General features: G+C 29.0%; 1 protein-coding gene across 1 annotated transcript; it reads left to right on the top strand.

Moving 5' to 3' along the window:
* Positions 1 to 407: 407 nt before the first annotated feature.
* LOC139426558 (uncharacterized) lies at positions 408 to 19,232 on the top strand. Its single transcript, XM_071185834.1, has 4 exons — positions 408 to 461; positions 525 to 744; positions 16,828 to 17,377; positions 18,872 to 19,232. The coding sequence occupies exons 1-4, from the start codon at positions 408 to 410 to the stop codon at positions 19,014 to 19,016; spliced, it is 969 nt and encodes a 322-aa protein (XP_071041935.1). The 3' UTR covers positions 19,017 to 19,232.
* The last annotated feature ends 554 nt before the right edge of the window (positions 19,233 to 19,786 follow it).

Genomic DNA, 19,786 nt, shown 5'->3' with positions numbered 1-19,786 from the left:
ACGCAATATTGATCAACCCTGTTAAGAACAAGAATAAAAGTGGCCCAGTAAATGATTTTTTTACAGGGAAAAGAGTGAACTGTTATTACAATAAATTTGTCAGAAACAATTTTTCTAGAATCATCATGGAACCACCTTTTTAAAAATCGTATTGCAAAAAAAGTTTTAGTGAACATTTCTGAACTAGAAATTCATTACAAATTATAAATTAAATTAGCTCGGATTTTCTTTTAATTAATTTTGAATCTTAACTAAATAAATTTAGTGGAAGAATTTAAACATTAAAAGATATTTTATTAAAATTATAACTAACTATACAGAGTTAGAAATTTTTAGGTAAAAAAAGTTAGATAGCAATTTATTTAATTGATATTTGACCATATTCGATCAAAACAATCAAATGAGATATGGGTCCTGTCTGTAGCAGAAGTGCAATAAAGCACTTGACCAATTGGCAAAGCGTGAGAGATAGTATTGAAGTGTCAATACTCAAAAAGTTAAAGCGGTTTTCCATTTCGCATTAGATTCATCTGCAGTGGATCCCTTCCCACGTCGATTTTAAAGGTAACGAGATTGCGGACACTTTGGCTAAAGCTGGTGCTTGTGAGTCCTCTGTGCCATTGGCACCTCTCACCCTTTTGGAAATCTTCTCAAAAATAAAACACAAAAACAAGATCACTTGGAGTGTCCCCCCAAAGCACCCATGGTATCAGTGTTCTCGACCTGGAGCCTCCCTGGCTCAAGGTTTTAATAGACAGGAACAAACTATTCTTGCCCGCTTTCGAAGTGGTCACCTTAAATCAATGAGAGAACTTTGAAATTTGTACCAACTGTTCTTCAGAGCAGGCTCCACCACATCATCGCGTGCCTGGGGCTCACCAAGCAGGATTTAGCAGATGATCCATTGATGTTGTTGGATTTTTTGAGGGTGTGTAACGTCATGAACCTGTTCTAGCACTGCTGGCCAATGGTTGAGTGCAACAACAACAGCACAGTCAAATTACCGAGAAAAAGATATCCAAACTTTTAAATGAGAGAAAAATCATTTATTGATTGTTTTTACCTAATTCGTTCTGACTATCATAATTCTATATGCTCGCCAACTGCTCCTGGCAGCTAGGTGCATGCTGTAGCTCAGAGAGGTAATCGGTTAATCTCATGATCGACTCAACAGGGATTCGAATCCCAGAGATGATGCCACAATATTTCTTCCATTCCTTCAATGCATGAAGAGTATCCCAGTGTTATACACTCTTCAAGCGGTGACCCTGGATAATACTAAATTATCATTCAAGCATAAACGGTGCAAAACCTATTGAGCTTCAATGTCCGCTTAAGTTTTATTAGAAACTATTCTAATTTTAAAGGGTTACAAAATCGTATAGTTTTCTATTCACGAGTTTTTAACTGTACTTATTGTAAACTGTTTCAACACTGTAACGGCAAAAAATGCTCCTAGTCATAAACTCTATAGTTCATCAGATGGACAGAGTGCAGCCTGTTATTTAACCGTAATTTCAGAATGAAAATTATAACAGTTCATAGTTTATTAAAATATGTCTATCACTTTAATAGAAACGCATTCATAATTTTAGTAGTATACGTACATTACTAGAATTTATCATAAACATTATAAATTTTAGATTGCTCAGAAATGTGCATAAGGATATAAAGATTTGAAAAATGGTATAGAGTATTCGCTTTGAAATGAAACCGACACGACTTAAACAATCATTCACAAAAAAAACTGTTAATCGAAGTGTATCTTATTAATGCTATTTGTTTTTTGTATTCAAGATTTTAATAAAAACAGTTATTTGATGTTGTATACACATTGCAATTTAATGTGATTATTTATGGATTATAGAGATTTAAAAATCATTAGAAAGCAGAGCAAGTATTTCCGACTCCTGCAAAGATGTATATTACTATAATTCAACAGGTCTGGACAAACTTATGCAAAATGCGTTAAGACAAGTGTTAAATTATTAGATTATTAATAGTCCAATATAAAGTACACCAACAAATTTTACCCCCTGATTTATAAAAAACAGTTTTAAAAGCTTTGTTGGTAAGTTTACAACAATTAGATAAAATTTTGTAACTAAATTCCACAACAATCGTTGTTTGACATTTTGTGTCTTAACAATGAATTTTTTTAATTTAAATACTCAAATTTCAACAATTAAAAACATTAAGAAATAATCATTTTTTCGAAATTCAATCATTCTAATTTTTGAGCTTGTGAGTTATACACATAACGTTTGAGCTTAAATCTTTAGAGCTATTCTAAGGTGGAAAAATGTTTGGTTTCGTTAGAAACTGGTTGTTGATGTTGGGATTTTGTAAACGTAAGCATTAACAATTATTAAAATTTTCACATTTCGAATTTTCAGTAATATTGAATAAATCAGTTTGTTAAGCTTTCAGAATATATTGAATCTTTAAAAAAATGTTGAAAAAAAGGATGTATGTTATTAATATACATTTTAATACTAATCAACTTTTATCTGAGTCTTTTAATTAACTTCTGAAACTATAAAAATTATATTTGTAAAAAACTATATTTTTTAGCATTTAACATATGAAGGTTAATATTTATTAATATTAGTTGCTATTTACTTTATGTGGCAGTTTAGTTACTTACTTATTATTAAAATTTTTAATCCTGCTACTTATAATGTTGTAAATAATCTGTTTAGGCCTTATTTTATTTGCTTATAATTTTTTCTCATAAAAAAATTAAAATTTTAATCTGTACGTAATAAAAATTCGAAATTTGAGTAACAAGTCCTGCTAATTTAAAAACCTGCTAACTAAAATATTGCTACATAAACCTTTAAACTCATTGAACTCTTCTTTCTAACTATTTTTGGCATAAGTAAGTTTCTGTGCTATGAAAATGAGGAAGAACAGTTTCTATATTTCAGAAATTTATAACTTATTCCAATTTTTCTATGAACGAAGAAATAAATATTTAAACAGTTAGAAATCAATCTATTTAAGCTCAAAAATTTAAAATTCGAAGCTTTAGTTTCCAGACTTGTTCTAAAAAAATTTTGAAATGCTTAGTTTCCTTGGAAACTAAAAAAAACATTCTGATTTTGTAAATGTGGGTCTTCAAATGAATATTCTTTAAATTTCCGATGTTAAATAAATTTTTCATTAATCCAATTTTTGAACTACTAAAAATTGAAGAAAGCATAAATTTGCTTAAAATCTTAAAATTATTTATATTATGTTATTAAAAAAACATTTGTATATTTTATTAATAAATTTTCATCCCTACTTTTTTCGCGACTTTTAAATCTATGTTTGATAATGATTAACTTACGGAATTAGAACTGTTATCAGTCAATATACTTTTTGATTTCAAATGAGTTTAATATGGGTTTAAGGAAACCAAAATGACTTTTACATTTCTAAGCAATCAACTACTTGAATATAAAATGTACTATATTAGCATGTAACCTATTACCTGTTAAATGGTAATGATAAAATATTCCGTTGTACCTGAACTACTACTGCAATGGGCATTATTACATTTTGACAATGGAAATTAATTGAGGTAAGGTGATATTACTCATAATTATGAAGAAAAAATCATCGTAAACTGAGTTGAAGATCAGTATAAATATCCGTTTAAAAGCTTAATATAAATAATTGCATGCAATTTTGTTTCCTTTTAATATCATTAAAAATGCAATCAGTTGATAAGTAATATTTAACACTTTATTATCTTTAACTTAAAAGATTAATTAAAAAAAGAGGAAAGTTATTTGATCCTTCATTTCTATTGCATACACATAAATTTTTTATAGGTGTAAATTTAAATTTTCATGATTTTTTGTTTTTTTTTTTGGATAAATGAAGTAAAACAACGAGAATAGAATACCAAAAGAAAGATACAGAAATGGACGATACTGTATTTGCTATCCATTTCTTTACCTTTATTCGTATTTCATTTGCAATGTTTTTTATATTTGACTATATAAACCAATTCATAATTGACATATGGGTTACTGCGAAAAAATTATTTTAATCATGTTTGAAAAATCGTTAAAGCGATCCTTTTTCGATGAATTAAAAAAAAAAAAATATTTGACAATATATCCATTGGCACTATTCTTACAGCTTTTACAGTAACTAAACAAAATCCGTACGTCTGTCAAAAGGATAAATTCATTATATTATGGAATGGAAGGGTAATTTTTATAATTGTAGTAAAAAAATTTTAGTATATATATATACATGAGGGGCCAGCTGTAGGAATTTCAAATTATTAGACGGTAAAAAGTATTCGCCAATTTTTGAAAGTCTTCGCCAAATGTAAATCCTAACGCTTTTTTTAAGATAAAATTTTTTCCCATAGAAAACTATTTTGCAGTAGTTTCAGGATTATATTATTTGGAACCAATTCTAATTGGCTATCCGGCGCATCTACGAAAATTCCTCCAATTGAACAACAAAAAAAAAATTTTGTTTAGAAAAATTCATTCTGACATAATTTATAGAATTGAGTTAAATATATTTTTTTCTTTCCAGTTTATCGTATTTGGTTTGCTTATCTCGAGCACTGTATATACATAATTTGACACAGATTGATTGATTTATCTACCCATGAAAATACAAATAAGCCACGAATTTTTGAAAACTCCTGCTTTTGAGACAGGGATTCTTAAAGGGAATTGGTTACAAGGATATACTTAATGAAACGTAATTCAAGTGGGAAAATGTAAAGATTTAGATTTGTTAAAAAGATAACACCATTCTGACGATGGGGAATTTTCTGAATGCGTATTTTTCTAAGAATTATTACCCATTAATTTTGAAAAATAATCTTTTAATTGTCATCTTGACTTTTTATGGCTCTTTGTGAAAGAACGATTTCTGCGTCTTAACAGAGAAATCGAATTTAAACTTATGATTTAATATAGAAAGACAAGAATGAAAGATCCTGAAGAAACTGTCCTGAAATCAAAATTGATAGCTTCCATCAGAGATCTCTTCCCCAACTACGAACCATTTATTTTTCAGCAGGATTCAGCTCCATGCCACACAGCAAAAGTATGCAAAGCATGCTTTCAAAATAAAGACATAGATATATTACCATGGTCAGGAAACAGCCCTGATCTCAATCCAATTGAAAATTTGTGGCGGCGTTTGAAAATTCTTGTACGAAAAAAACGTCCATCCAATAAAAGACAACCAAGTGAAGCTATAATTGATTCTTGGCACCATGTGATTACGAAAGATGAACTCCAAACACTCGTTCACTCGATGAAAAGACGCTGTGAAGCTGTCTTAAAAATTAAGGGTTATCCTACTAAGTATTGATTGTGTAAGTATCACTTTAAAAAAAATCAAATCCAAGATAGATCTTACTATTAATTGCATAACTTTTTTTCTAATAAAGATATTGTAATACTGTATTTATTATTAAATTCTACATTAAATTACCNATTTCTTTGGCGTCGGATTTCGGACTCGGATTATGGATTTTCCGATGAGTTTATGGATTACATTGGGATTATTTTGCTTGGAGCATTGTTAGATACAAATTTGACCGATCTCCACAGCTAATTATGAGTTTGGAATTTTCTTCGAACATTATGATGCAGGAATTAGTAACATCTGCAATTCCTCTTGTCTTACGATAAATACTGAGTATTGCTAACAAACATCTTATTTTAAAAAAATTTGTGTAAGTGTTTTGCAATATTTGGTTAAATAAACATGTTTCGAAGATCACTTTATGAATTATTTAATTTTAGAATAAGAAACAGCATTTTGAATGGATAGAAACACAATGAAGTTGATGAAATATTCCCTACATAACACAAAGATACACCAGCTTCTAATTATTATAAAAAAATGTTAGAGTATTAAAATCTCTTAAAACTAAATTAATCTTTAAAATTAATTTCTTAGCATTGACATTTATTAATAAACATAGAGTTTCATTAAACGATTTAATTTTTCTAATATTTTACGCCATAACTGGAACTAAGTAGCGTTTTATATCAATTTTTGAAATAACTTTAAAGACTGGTTTAAAAATATTTTAAAATCACATCTAAGATGCCAAAAATAATGGATTAAAACTTAACTCTTGCTACTTTGAGAAAAATTCCGGATCAATTATTTTTTATAAATTTACGGCACTTAACAATAACAGTGGATCAAATATCCCCCCCCCCTGTTACACAGAGATACAACTGCTCCTAATTATTATAAAAAATGGTAGAGTATTAAAATCTCTTAAAATTTAATTAATCTTTAAAATTAATCTTTAAAATTAATTTCTTAAAATTAATTAAATAATGATAGAGTTTCGTTAATTTAATTTTGCCCTTATTTTACGAGATAATAAAGTAGCCCTTTATATGAATTTTTAAAACAATTTTAAAGACATGGGGAGAAATAACTTAAAATCACATCTAAGAAACCAAAAATAATGTATTAAAACATAACTCTTGACTAAAAAATTACGGAACAAATTACGGTTTAAGTTTACGGCACTTATGGAATATCATTCGTAAAATCCATATTACCGTAAAATCCTTTTAACTGTAAATTTTACAGTAATGTTTGCTTAATTAGAGTGATAAAGGGGTATTGTGATAGATATTATTGTATAAATAATGGTTTGTAAGATTTTTGTTCCGTGACATGTTTAGGTACAAATAAATGCAGCTGTAAAATGCGGAGTTTGATCAGAAATTTTTATAACAGCGCATACAGGACCTGATTATCGCCCAGGCCCAATAGGCACGGACCTAGGGTCCACACTTTCTGGGGGCCTCAGAAATTAGTAAGAAGTCCACAATATTACTTTTAAAAAAGTACTGAAAGAAACAGTTTATCACAAAAAAGGCACTTAACAAACTTTCTTTACATTGTGATAAACCAAACTCGTGTAAACATTGCACTAATCTAATTCGAAAGTACAGCTGATTTTTATTTGGTGCAATTTTTACTCCAACGGCTTAAGCAAATGCAACAAGAATGCATATTCGCAAAGTCTCTTATAAATGATTATAGTGTCAACGAGAGCTAAAAACTTATTTTTAACAAATATGTAAGGCTGTAGATGGAAGGCTACAATCTTTTAAATAATTCAACTAATCAGTGACTTTTAGCAAAAATCGCTTATTTCAATTGTTTGTGGTCTCTAAACTATATTTATTTTCAAACAACATTGTTTTGTCGTTTTATATTTTGCTTCAATATTTAGATGCGTAAACTTTATTTTAGAAAAATAATCTTCAATTGTCTGCTTTCAAAAATTTTTATAATGCTTTTCTTGAATCATGCAGTTTAGTAGATTCTTTTTATTGTTAGAACTATTCTTTAGAAATTTAATTTCAAAATATTTTCTTAGGCCTTGGGCCTGAATTTGTCTTGGTCGGTCCCTGAGCGCATACGTAAAAAAAGTTCTCTAAAGCGGATAAAGTTAAGCCTCTCTACAAACAAAATATTTATTTAAAATTTGTATTTAGAAATATTAATTTTTTCGCATATACTGTGAATACTTTAAAATCATAAACGACATTTCTTTGAAATTAAAACAAAAAAATCATCAAGGAGCAAAATTATTATTTTGTCTGTTATGGAGAGGACTGCTGTGACAGGTTATTTTGATTTCGCTTTAAGTATTAGATATAAATGAAACAAGACCAAGATGCTTAAATCGTTTATGGAACATAAATTTGATAAAATAAAACTCTTAAAATAATTTACTATACTCAATGAAAGCTATCATACAATGTCATAGGTATGCACTGATATTGTATTATGATTTGTCTTTACTAAATTTGAGTATACATTATATCTTATTGAATGGGTATTTATTTAATGCATAATTCTAAAACAATAATCTTTTACTATCGAATAAAAGAAATACATAACTGACCCTTTCCAAACAAACTAATATTCCTCCTTTTAATTATTTACCATTTTAATTGCAAACTGTTTTTAATTCATATAAGCCAACAGATTAAAGCATTTAATAATAGTTTTCCTTAAATGCGTATCTGAAAGGAACTTGAAATTTAAATCATGCACCGAGAAAAAAAGCAAGGTAAAATCTAATATAATATAGTTGAATTTACCGTTTTTCTGGATCTGTAGGGACATTAAGTAGTTCGGTAATTTTTGATGAAACGGTTTGGTCACGACTTTGCTAAAATTAACAATAAAATATGGTTTAATAAAACATGATAAAATTTGGTGACTGTGGTAAAGTTTGGTAGTTTTATCATGAAACCTTAAAGCATGACATATACCATTTTTCCGATTGAATTTTCTTTTTAGTTCCTTTCTTTTTTCTAAATGTATGGTAATAAAAACTATAATTTTGAAAACAGAATTTTCGGAAGGCTGTTACCATACGGACGAAAAAATTACTAAATTAATGGTTTAAATAACATACATTCAGGTTTTATTCATCAGAATTATGCAGTTGTATTTTTTACCAAAAATGTCATTGTAATACATTCTGGTTATACTTTTTTACCTCCGTGTACTATTGTGATTTCTTCTTAAGATCTAAATTCATGTTTTAAAAATTCGAACATTAATTTTAACAATTTTTTCTACTCATCAATAACGGCACTAAACATTTTTTTAAATTGCACACTAAATTACTTTTCTTTTTCGTTTACCTTTTTCAACAATACTGTACATCAATAATCGCGTTAACTATCGCATATAACATACTGAAATTAGTTCAGAAAAAGATTTAAAGAAACAATTAAAAATATTCATATATATCAGCAAGTAAAACATTTATTCACAATTGATATTGAATGAAAATAAAAAGAATTTATGTATGAAAAACTTATAAGGAAAGTGCACACTAACTGTTTTCTAAGTAAAAGTATTTACCATAGAAATAGCACAAATATCGACAACGCAATATTGATCAGACATGTTTAGAACAAGAATAAAAGTGACTCAGTAAATTATTTTATCATTATCAATAATACTATAAATAATACATTAAATTAACTTGGATTATCTTAGAATCAATTTTGCATTTTAGCTAAATAAATTTGGTTCAGGAAATTAAAAATTAAAAGGTATTTTATTAAAAATATAACAAACTTACCCCTGTTATAAATTTCTCGTGAAAAAAAGTTAGATAGTAATTTATTTGCTATTTTACCATATTCGATCTAAACAATCAAATAACCAAAAAATGATGATATTCAAACTTTTAAATGTGTGAAAAATCGTTTACTGTTTGTTTTTTACTTAATACGGTTTAACAACCAGAATTCCATGCTCGCCAATTAGGCCTACCTGATGAAGCCATTTTGTTACGGTCAGCTGGGTATGCTGCGAGAGTTAATCGATCGATCTTATGATCGGCTCAACAGGGGCTCGAATTCCAGTGTTGGTACCTCAATATTTCTTCTATTCCTTCAGTACATGAAGAGTATCCACTGTCCTACACTCTTCAAGATGTGACCCTGGATAGTACCAAATTATCACTCACGCATAAATGGCACATAACCCACAGACCGTCAATATTCGTTAAGTTTTATTAGAAATTTTTCTTGTTTTAAGTGGTTACAAAATCGCATACTTTTATATTCACGGTTTTTTAGTCATACTAGTTGTAAACTGTTTCTAAACTGTAACGGGGGAAAGTGTTCCTAACGATAAACTGTGTGATTTATCAGATGGACAGACTGCTGCCGATTATTTTACCGCAATTTCAGGATGACCACAGCGTGAAATTTATCAAAGTATGGTTTAGACTATGAGTAGACTAGTGTGACTATCACTTGACTAGAAACGCATTCATGAATTTAATAGTATCTCCATCATCATCATCATTGTTGGCCAGATGGCCCAATACGAGCCAATGCCTTCCTCTGAAGATTTCTCCTTGACGACTTCCGATTTATCTTTGATCTCCAATTCTTTTCATCAATTGCGAGAAAATCAGCCCATCTCAACCACGGCCTTCCCCGCTTCCTTTTTCCAGTGGGTCTAAAGAGCAGAATCTTTTCTAATTTGTTGCCGTCACTCATTCGAATCACGTGGGCGATTCAATTCATTCTATTTATTTTTATGTACAGGTTGTTTATAAATCTTGTACAATTCAAAATTAAATCTCCTTCTCCAGTTATTGTTTTTTCATTTACACCACAAAGTATACCCGGCAAAACTTTCTCTCAAATATTGCGATGCGATTTTCCTCCAGTTTTGTCATTGTCCAAGCTTCAGAAGCGTATGTCAAGACTGGCCGGACAAGAGTTTTGTAGATTAAGAACTTTGTTTTTCTAGAAAGAAACCTAGATTTAATAAATCTTCTCATCCCGTAGACAGTCCGATTCGCCAGATTTAGTCGGTTTTTTATTTCAGGAGTAATTCTGTTGTCAATGGTAATAATTGATCGTAAGTAATTAAAACTCCTCACAGTTTCAAATCTATAAGAATTTATTTCAAGATAGGGGACTCTGTTTCTTGAGAATAACATATATTATGTTTTCTCTACATTTATGACCAAGCCCATTTGCCTTGCAGCCACCCCAAGGGCAAGAAATGACTCTTTCAGGGCATGAAGGGAACGAGGAATTATATCAACATCATCAGCATATGCAAGTAGTTGTACTGATCCAGTAAAAATGTGACCACTGGTATTGATATTTGAATCACGAATAACTATCTCAAGTGCGCTATTAAAAAGAAGACAGGAGAGAGAATCTCCTTGTCGAACACCTGTGAATGTATCAAGATTTTCTGACAGAGACCCCAGAAACTTAATCTTACACTTTGTATCTTTCAATGTAAGTCTCGTCAATTTAATGAGTTCTGAAAGTATTTTAAAAGTATTCGTTGCTTCAAAAGGATAATTTCTATTGATACTATCAAAAAAAGCCTAGAAATCAATAAAAAGATTGTGTGTTTCACTATTAAATTCCATTGATTTCTCCAAAATCTGACGGAGACCAAATATCTGATCTTTAGTTGATTTTTCATTATGGAATCCAAATTGATATTTTCCTATTTGTGAGTCAATGAATGTCGCAACAGCCTGAGATATAAAATTCTAGAAAGAATTTTATAAGTTATACAAAGAAAACTAGTGCCACGGTAGTTAGCACAGGTCATAGGATCTCCTTTCTTTTGAATTTGGTCACAAAAGGCTAATATTCCGTTGGCATAATCTCAGAGCACCAGATGTCAGTAATAAGTTCAAATGAATTTCTTAATAAGGTAGGTTCGCAATTTTTTAGTAGTTCTGATGATATGAGATCATGTCCCGAAGCCTTCTTATTCTTTAAGTTTTTAATTGCAGCCCTGATCTCCTCAATAGTTGGAGCCTCAACTTCGATGTCATTTATGAATTCAGGTGCAATTATTTCAACATCCTTGCAATTTTCATTAAGAAGTTCGTTAAAATGTTCATGCCATCTTTTTAAAATGTCTTGTTTATCACTAATAATTTCACCAAATTTGTTTTTGCATAGACTAGGTCTGTTTAAAGTCCAATTGACTACGGTTGATTTTCCGATAGAATGCTCTGCATTCATTTGTGGATTTCAGATGTTCAACGTCTTTAAACAATTCTTCATCAAAGACCCTTTTCTTTTGCCTAAAGAGTTTCTTCACCTCTTTTCTGTGTTTATGGTACTCCTCTGTACTATTTCTTGTGTGTGCTTCTATCATACGTTTATATGCGACATTATTTTTATCATTAGCAATGGCCCAATCAATATCATACCAATCCTTAACCTGTTTCTTAGTTACTTTACCAATCACGGTATTGGCAGCGTTACAGATACTGTCTTTTATACATTTCCATTTATTTTCCACAGTACCATCATAATTCTTTAAATTCAACTGTTCCTTTACTTTTCTGCAATATTCAAGCCTTATCCTCTAATTTTTCAGTTTATCACAGTCATATTCTCTCAAAGTCTCTCCCTTAAGCTTTTTTGCATTTGATAATCTTGATCTGACTTTGGCAATAATCAAAAAGTGATCTGAATCCACATTAGCTCCACGATAAGTTCTCACATCCATCAAGTCTGAGTAATATCTTGCGTCAATTAGTACAATATTAATTAGTGCGTGAGCAATTTGATTGGCATAAGTGCCACATGGGGTACGCCAGGTAGCTTTATGAATATTTTTATGTGGAAAGGACGTGCTTCCTATAATGTGAGGCAGCAAAATCAATTAATTTTAATCCATTATCATTGGTTGCATCATGTAAGTTACAAATTTAAATTCCCTTTCCGTCCCTACTTTAGCATTTAGATCTCCCAGAATAATTTTTACATCATATTTTGGACAACTGTAGTAAATTTTGTCTAAATTTTCATAGAAAATTTCCTTTTCTTCCACTGTTTTATCCTCAGTTGGTGCATAAGAACAGATAATACTGAAATTAAAGAACTTTCCCTTAATTCTGAGCTTACACAATCTCGGAGAGATTGCCTTAAAATCCAAAAATCAGGTGTCGTATTCCTTTGCTTACGATAAAGACAGTGCCCTTAATGTGTTTTTTGGAGTGACAACTGTAAATAAACAGTATGATTCTTTTTATTCAATGTTCCATTGGCAATCCATCTAACCTCCTGAATGGCAATCAAATCAATATTGTATTGTTCCATCTGTTCTAACAGCAAATGCAGCTTCCAATTCTCAAATCCAAATTTCGTTTTCTAAATCATTTCCATGAAGTTATCCGGGATTTTTCTTCTAAGGATTTCGCAACAAGAAATTTTTACAGGATAGAGGTGTCAACCCTATGCCCAACCCACAACCAAGAGGACCAGTACCATGATATAATCCCCACAGACAAGGTGCTCGGTTATACCCCCAGACACTGGGTACCCATTTTAGCCACCTTTTACGACTTGCATGATCTGCATTGGGACAATTCTTTCACACCCGATAACCACACGGGTGTAATAGTATTTCCACATAACTATAATTTATCATAATCATAATAAATTTTAAATTACTCAGAAATGTGTATAAGGTAGGATATAAAGAGTTGAAATGATAATGATAGCGATTTCGTCTTGGAATGAAACCAACATGACTTAAACTATCATTGACAAAAAAATCTGTTAATCGAAGTGTATCTAATTAATATCATTTGTGTTTTGTATTCATAATTTTTATAGAAGCAATTATTCGATGTTATGTAAATATTTCAGTTTGTCGAGATTATTTATGGGTTATGGTGATTTAAAATAATCATTATAATACTGAGCAAATATTTCCGACTCTTGCAGAATTGTATATTCAACAACTCTGGTACTCTGGACTAATATACACAAAATACCTTGAGACAAGTTTTAAATTATTGGATTTTTGGTAGTCCAATATAAAGTACCCATTTAAATTAAGCCCTGATTTATAATAAACATTTTTAAAAGCTTTTACCACAACAATTAGATAGTTTATAACAATAAGATAGATTTTGAGTGCGTTAAGCTAACTTTCAGAAACAATTGTTAAAGTGACTTTTTATTCCTTAACAATGAATTGTTTCAGTTTCAATACGGGAAATTCAACAATTAAAAACACCAAGAAATATATGATTTTTGGAAATTTAATCATTCTAATTTTTGAGCTTGTGAGTTATAGACATAACGTTTGAGCTTAAATTTCTAGAGCTTTTCTAAAAACTGAAAAGATGTTTGGTTTCATTAGAAACTGGTTGATGATGTTGGGATTTTGTAAACGTAAGCATTGAAAATTGTTAAAATATTTAAAATTCGAATTTTCAATGATTTTATACTAATCATCTTATTCAGCTAGCAAAACATACTGAATATTTAAAAAATGTTTAAAAAAAAAAAGAATTATGTTATTAATATGCATTTAAATATTACTCAATTTTTATCTGTGTCTTTTAAATGTCTTTTAAAACTATAAAAACTACATTTGTAAAAATATATATTTGTTAACATGTAACTTATGAGGATTAATATTTAGTAATATTAGTTAATATTTATTTATTTGAGAGCTTAGTTACTTTTTTATTACTAAAAGTATCAAACCTGCTATTTATAATATTGCAGATAATTTATTTCGGCCTTTTTTTTTGCTTATAATTTCTTCTCATAAAAAAATTCAAATATAAATCATTACGTAATAAAAATTTATAATTTGCATAACTATTCATGATAATTTACAAAAACTGCTATTTTAAACATTACTGCAAAAACTTCAAAATTTATTGCACTTTTCTTTTAAACTATTTTTGCCATAAGTACGTTTTTATGAGTATGCGAGAGAGCAGCTTTTCCATACAAAAAATTAATTACTTATTCCAATTCTTCTATAAACAAAAAAATGTATTTAAATAATTAGGATTTAAACTAACTAAGCTCAAAGATTTAAAATTAGGAGCTTTAGTTTCTAGACATGTTCTGAAAATTTATGAAATGCTTTGTTTCCTTGAAAACTGAAGAAAAATATTCTGAATTTGTAAATGTAGGTCTTCAAAATCTTTTAATTTCATCAGTTAAATAAATGTTTTTTAATCAACTTCTCGAACAACTGAAATTTGAAAGATGCATAAACTTGCTTAAAGTCGTAATAGGATTTATACTATGTACTTAAAATGACATTTATATATTTTACTAATATATGCCTTTTGTTAAACTTTGAAATCTATGTTTGATAATGTTTAACTATGATGATATTACTTATAACTATGAGGGGGGAAAAAACCATTGCAAAACGGTACCCTGTTAACCATTGTACCCGGTTAACAGGTTAATATAAAGAATTGTAAGTTTTTCTTTTCACATGATAAAAAAAGCAATCCAATTAGTTAACAAGAAATATCTAACTCAGCTTTAACTTCAAAGATTAATTAGAACAAGAATAAAATTATTTTATCCCTTATTTTTATTGCATGCACACAATATTTTTTATATGTTTAAATTCAAATTTTCAGTTTGCTCTTTACATTTATTTTTTTCACAAATATTTAACTTTTGGTGTGAAACTTTGTCTATTTTTATAGATAAAGCTTATCAAAATGCCTACAAATTTTCAATAGTAGAATACAAGATGCTCCAAAAAGCTTAGAAAATTTTCTTAATGATAACTAACTGTTTTATCTCTTAACAAAATGTATGTTCCAAACTTTACTAGAATTAGTTTGAAAATAACTCCTTTCGTATGCATACTATGATGATTGTCCGTTAGAAATAGAATATGCAACTTTCTCGACTCGGTTATTTTTCACAAATAAGCTCTTTTCTATGTTAAAAATTTTCTATTTTCCTACATAAAAAGTATCAAAATTTCTTAAAGGTTTTCAATAATAGTGGAATAAAAGTTCCAATTCATTTTTAATCTGAGTATCTAATCTTTTTTTATTCATTGAGCTGTGCATGTATATACAATTTTCTTATAAAGTCCGATTTTTAATTAGTAATTTAATAGTAAAATTTATAAACTCATTACTATAATATTATTCATAGAGTGATTTTCTAAAATGAAACACAGAAATTTCAAATTTATTATATTTTATGAATTAATTTTTTAAAACATCATTCAGTTTTTCCTAACTTATTTATACAAAACAAACTTAAAAAAATCTCATAGACTCACTTTATTCGCTATAGAGGAATTTATTAAGAACCATTTATTTCAATTAAATGTATTTAAGAATGTTTTTAATATTTTTCTGTTTATAAAGATTTCGTCTTTATTACTCGACACAGTTTCTTGAAAGTATTGAAAATTTAAATAATTTAAAATTTCGCTAATAATACATAACATATATTAATAGGTTAATATTAATTTCTGCCTATATTTCCGACACAAAATTCTTCAAAACGTTTTGCACTTTTTGGAATTGTTACCAAAACATACTGACACGTTTACAAAAATATATGTAAAATTCAGTAGATGCTCATAAGTAAGTAAAACTACTCGTCAAAATGCTAAAACGAAGATATGTTATACTATGTGCTTTGTATGAATGAAGCAAAGCATCGAGAATACAAGGTACAGTATAAGGTAGAGTACAAGGTGCAGAAATGGACAATTCTTTATTTGTTGCCCATTCCTTTACCTTTATTTGTGCTTAATTTTAGTTTTATTTTATATTCGACTGTAAAAATAAATTCATAATTGGGTGCTGTGAAAAAAATTTTAAAAGCATGTTTAAAAAATCGTTAAAGATCCTTTTTTGATGAATTCAAAATAGTAATATTTGACAATATTTAACATTGGTGCTATTTTTGCAGCTTTCACAGTAATTAAGCAAAAATCGTATGTTAGTCCGTAAGACAAATTCATTATATTATGAATGAATATTAATGGAAGGTTAATTCTTATCATTGTAATATTAAATAAACATTGCAATATATTATAGTACAATTTCGAAAGTATTCGCCAATTTTCGAAAGTTTTCGCCAAATGCAAATCTTAAAATTTTTTTATGAATAAATTTTTTTCTCATAGAAAACTGTAGCTTGTTTCAGGCTCATATTATTTGGATCCAATTCTAATTGCTTATGCCGCATATCTACCGAAAATAGCTCTAATCGAATAAATAATACTAATTACTTTAGAAAAATTTACTTTGGCATAGTTTTGATGATTGAGTTAAATATATATTTTTCTCTCCAGCGTAAAAAATCATTCCCCAATACTTTCACCAAAACATATATACACTAATAATATTAACAAAAATGACTTCTTTGCCCATCACACTCGTAGTCTTACGAAATTTTAAACTAAATAATAATTATGATGGATAATTTACTAAAACGTTGACGATTTATCAGAAATGTGTTATATTCTTTATATGGTTATTGTGTTTTGCAGCCAACAAGAGAAATAAAAAGGCGAGTATTGATATCGCCACGAGTGACCAACTGTATTTTGACGAATGGAGGGCTAGACTTCGCAGTCAGGCTCTAAAGTATTTTGTGGAAGAAAGTAGTCGGGTTGAGGACTTCAAATTTGAAGTTCAGTTTGGTCATGAGTGCAGGGCTCGTGAATCTATTCGATTCCGCAGCCTTCCAAACATCCACATTTGGTTCGAATCTTCAGAAGAGATTCTGACAAGTAAAGCTTTTATGTCGGATGAGGATTCGAAGTGTGAATCTGGAGTAGAAACGAATGAGGAATCGTATGATGAAGACGAGCTATATAAATTGACGCAGACCGATTTCATATTTCGGGAATATAAACGTATTAAACGACTTTACAGAGGCTCGTCATATGAATCATTGGCAGAAGATGATTTGGTTGATAAAAATTATGAAGAGTATGATTCCTCTTATGGTTTTGAAAAAGTGGAAGGCCATTGTTCTTCCCAATCGATCGATGAAATGGCTCATAATGCCGTTGATAATACGGAGGCAAAAACGAGGTATTTTAAAATTTCTTGAATACTTCAAAAACATAAATAATATGCTGCAAAAGCCTTAACTCTAATGAAAACTATTTTTCACGAAGTTAACCAAGTCTTAATTCACATCTACCAGAGCAAATTTCCATGATTAATTCAGAATGAATGTGCAAAATAATGTTTTATAAATATTTTTAACTAAAGCTAGAATTAAGGCGCGTAGATATAAAATACTCTCTGCATGGTCCTCAATAAAATATGCATTCTCCTCTTTCCCATTCTCCGTCATCAAATACCAAAAAGAATATTTTAAAATTTAAATGAATTTAGAAATTTGGCTTTTAAAAAATGAAAAAATATCTTTAAAATATTTTCAAAGTGCTTTTTGTAATTTTTTTTTTGTTAATTTTTCTATTAAGTTTTTGTTAAACATGGTCGAGATAGATTTTTATATCGAGTATCCTTACAGTATCGAGATAGATCCTTTCAGTAACCACCGATCTTGATACATTTTTTAAATTATTTGCCACAAATTATGTTAATTAAATATTTACATCCATGGTCACGAATCAGCTATTAAGCAAACAAGAACCATAAATTCTTACATCCCCACAGAGAGGGCTGGAACTGAAATTATCAAAACTGGTTTGTTTGCTGGATGAAACACAGAGGTATTTCGAAAATCACAGCCTTGCAGTCTCTCTTTACTTTCCGTTAATCAAACAAGTTTTGACTGTAATTTCAGTATCACCTTCTACAGTAAAAAGTTTTAAGTTTTTGGACAGGCTTTTGTTTCCTCCTCGCTTTAATTTTTAATCGTGCATATCATTTCTAAATTCATATTATTATTCTTTATCGGCACTTCCGCTATGTTGACTGCAATGGAACAGTTTTTCGCAGGATTGTTATTTATTTCTAGGCGTCTATTTTAAAAACTCCAAAATTAAGATAGATCAAAATAGGAAATAAAACAATCCGAAAGAATTAAGCTAAATTAAGTTGCAATCATTAAACTCAGTACCAAAGTATTTAAATGAGATCATTTGTTGAATTGTACTATCAGTTGTTATATAACATCTGATTAATTGTTTTTTACTTACATCTGATAAATTGTTTTGATGCTATGATCACGTGAATTGCTATCGCTTCATTTGTTAAAAAAAACTATGAGACAAGTAGAAAAACGGGTATAGAAAAATATCCTAGAATGATGATAAATTTTATTTTTTATTGAACATAAATATAGATGATAATCATATTGAATTAATATTGTACTTTAATGATATGAAAAAATTGTTTTTACGAATCTAAAATAACCAGGAAACGAAATTAAAATAATAATTAAAAACTACATACTGCTGTCTTACAACAAAACGATATTTCAGTTGTCGAAGTACAGTTTCAGTTTTTAAAACTTTTATGAATTATAATAAATTTATTTCTGTATTAGTGATAAAGTGTATTGCAAATCAAATTGCTTAGGGAAAAAATTTATAATACACATTTTTCTTTCAGTATGGCCAGTGACATAGTGGAAGAAATTGGTGATAAATTGAAACAAGTTAAGATCGTGAAAAAGAACACCAAGAAGCATAACATTCGATCTTTTTTCAAAAACTTGTATAAGAGGATGAAAAAACCAAAGAAAAAGGGCGACTAGTGAATTTCTTAAGGAATTGTGATTTCCTAGATGTCGAATTTTGGACTCGGATTACGGTTTTTCCGATCTGATTATGGATTATATTTGAATTATTTGCTTGGAACACTGATATAAATAAGTGTTACGAATTAGACCAATCTCCACATCTAATTATGTACTGTTTTGAGAGTTTGGCATTGTTATGTAGGAATTTGTAACATCTGCAATTCTTCTTGTTTTACGATGTATACTGAGTATTGTAACAAACATCTTATTTTAAAAAAATCTGTATAAGTGTTTTGCAATTTTTGGTTAAATAAACATGTTTCGAAGATCACTTGAATTATTTAATTTTAGAATAAGAAGCAGCATTTTGAATGGATAGAAGCACGATAAAGTTCATGAAATATTCCCACCATAACACAGAGTTACACCAGCTCCTAATTATTATTTAAAAAAAATATTAGAGTATTAAAATCTCTTAAAACAAAATTAATCTTTAAAATTAATTTCTTAATATTGAAACTTATTAATAAACGTAGAGTTTCGTTATACGATTTAATTTTTCCCATATTTAGCGCCATAACTGAAGTAGCGTTTTATATCAATTTTTTAAATAATTTTTAAGACTGGTTTAAAAATATTTTGAAATCACATCTAAGAAGCCAAGAATAATGTATTAAAACTTGACTCTTGCTACTTTGTTAAAAATTCCGGATCAAATTTCGCTATATATTTACAGCACTCTGCAAGCATTATTCATAAAATCCATATTACCGTAAAATACTTTT

Source organism: Parasteatoda tepidariorum, chromosome 9 (assembly GCF_043381705.1).
Source record: "Parasteatoda tepidariorum isolate YZ-2023 chromosome 9, CAS_Ptep_4.0, whole genome shotgun sequence".
Lineage (NCBI taxonomy): Eukaryota > Metazoa > Arthropoda > Arachnida > Araneae > Theridiidae > Parasteatoda > Parasteatoda tepidariorum.
This window is presented reverse-complemented; position numbering and strand designations above follow the sequence as displayed.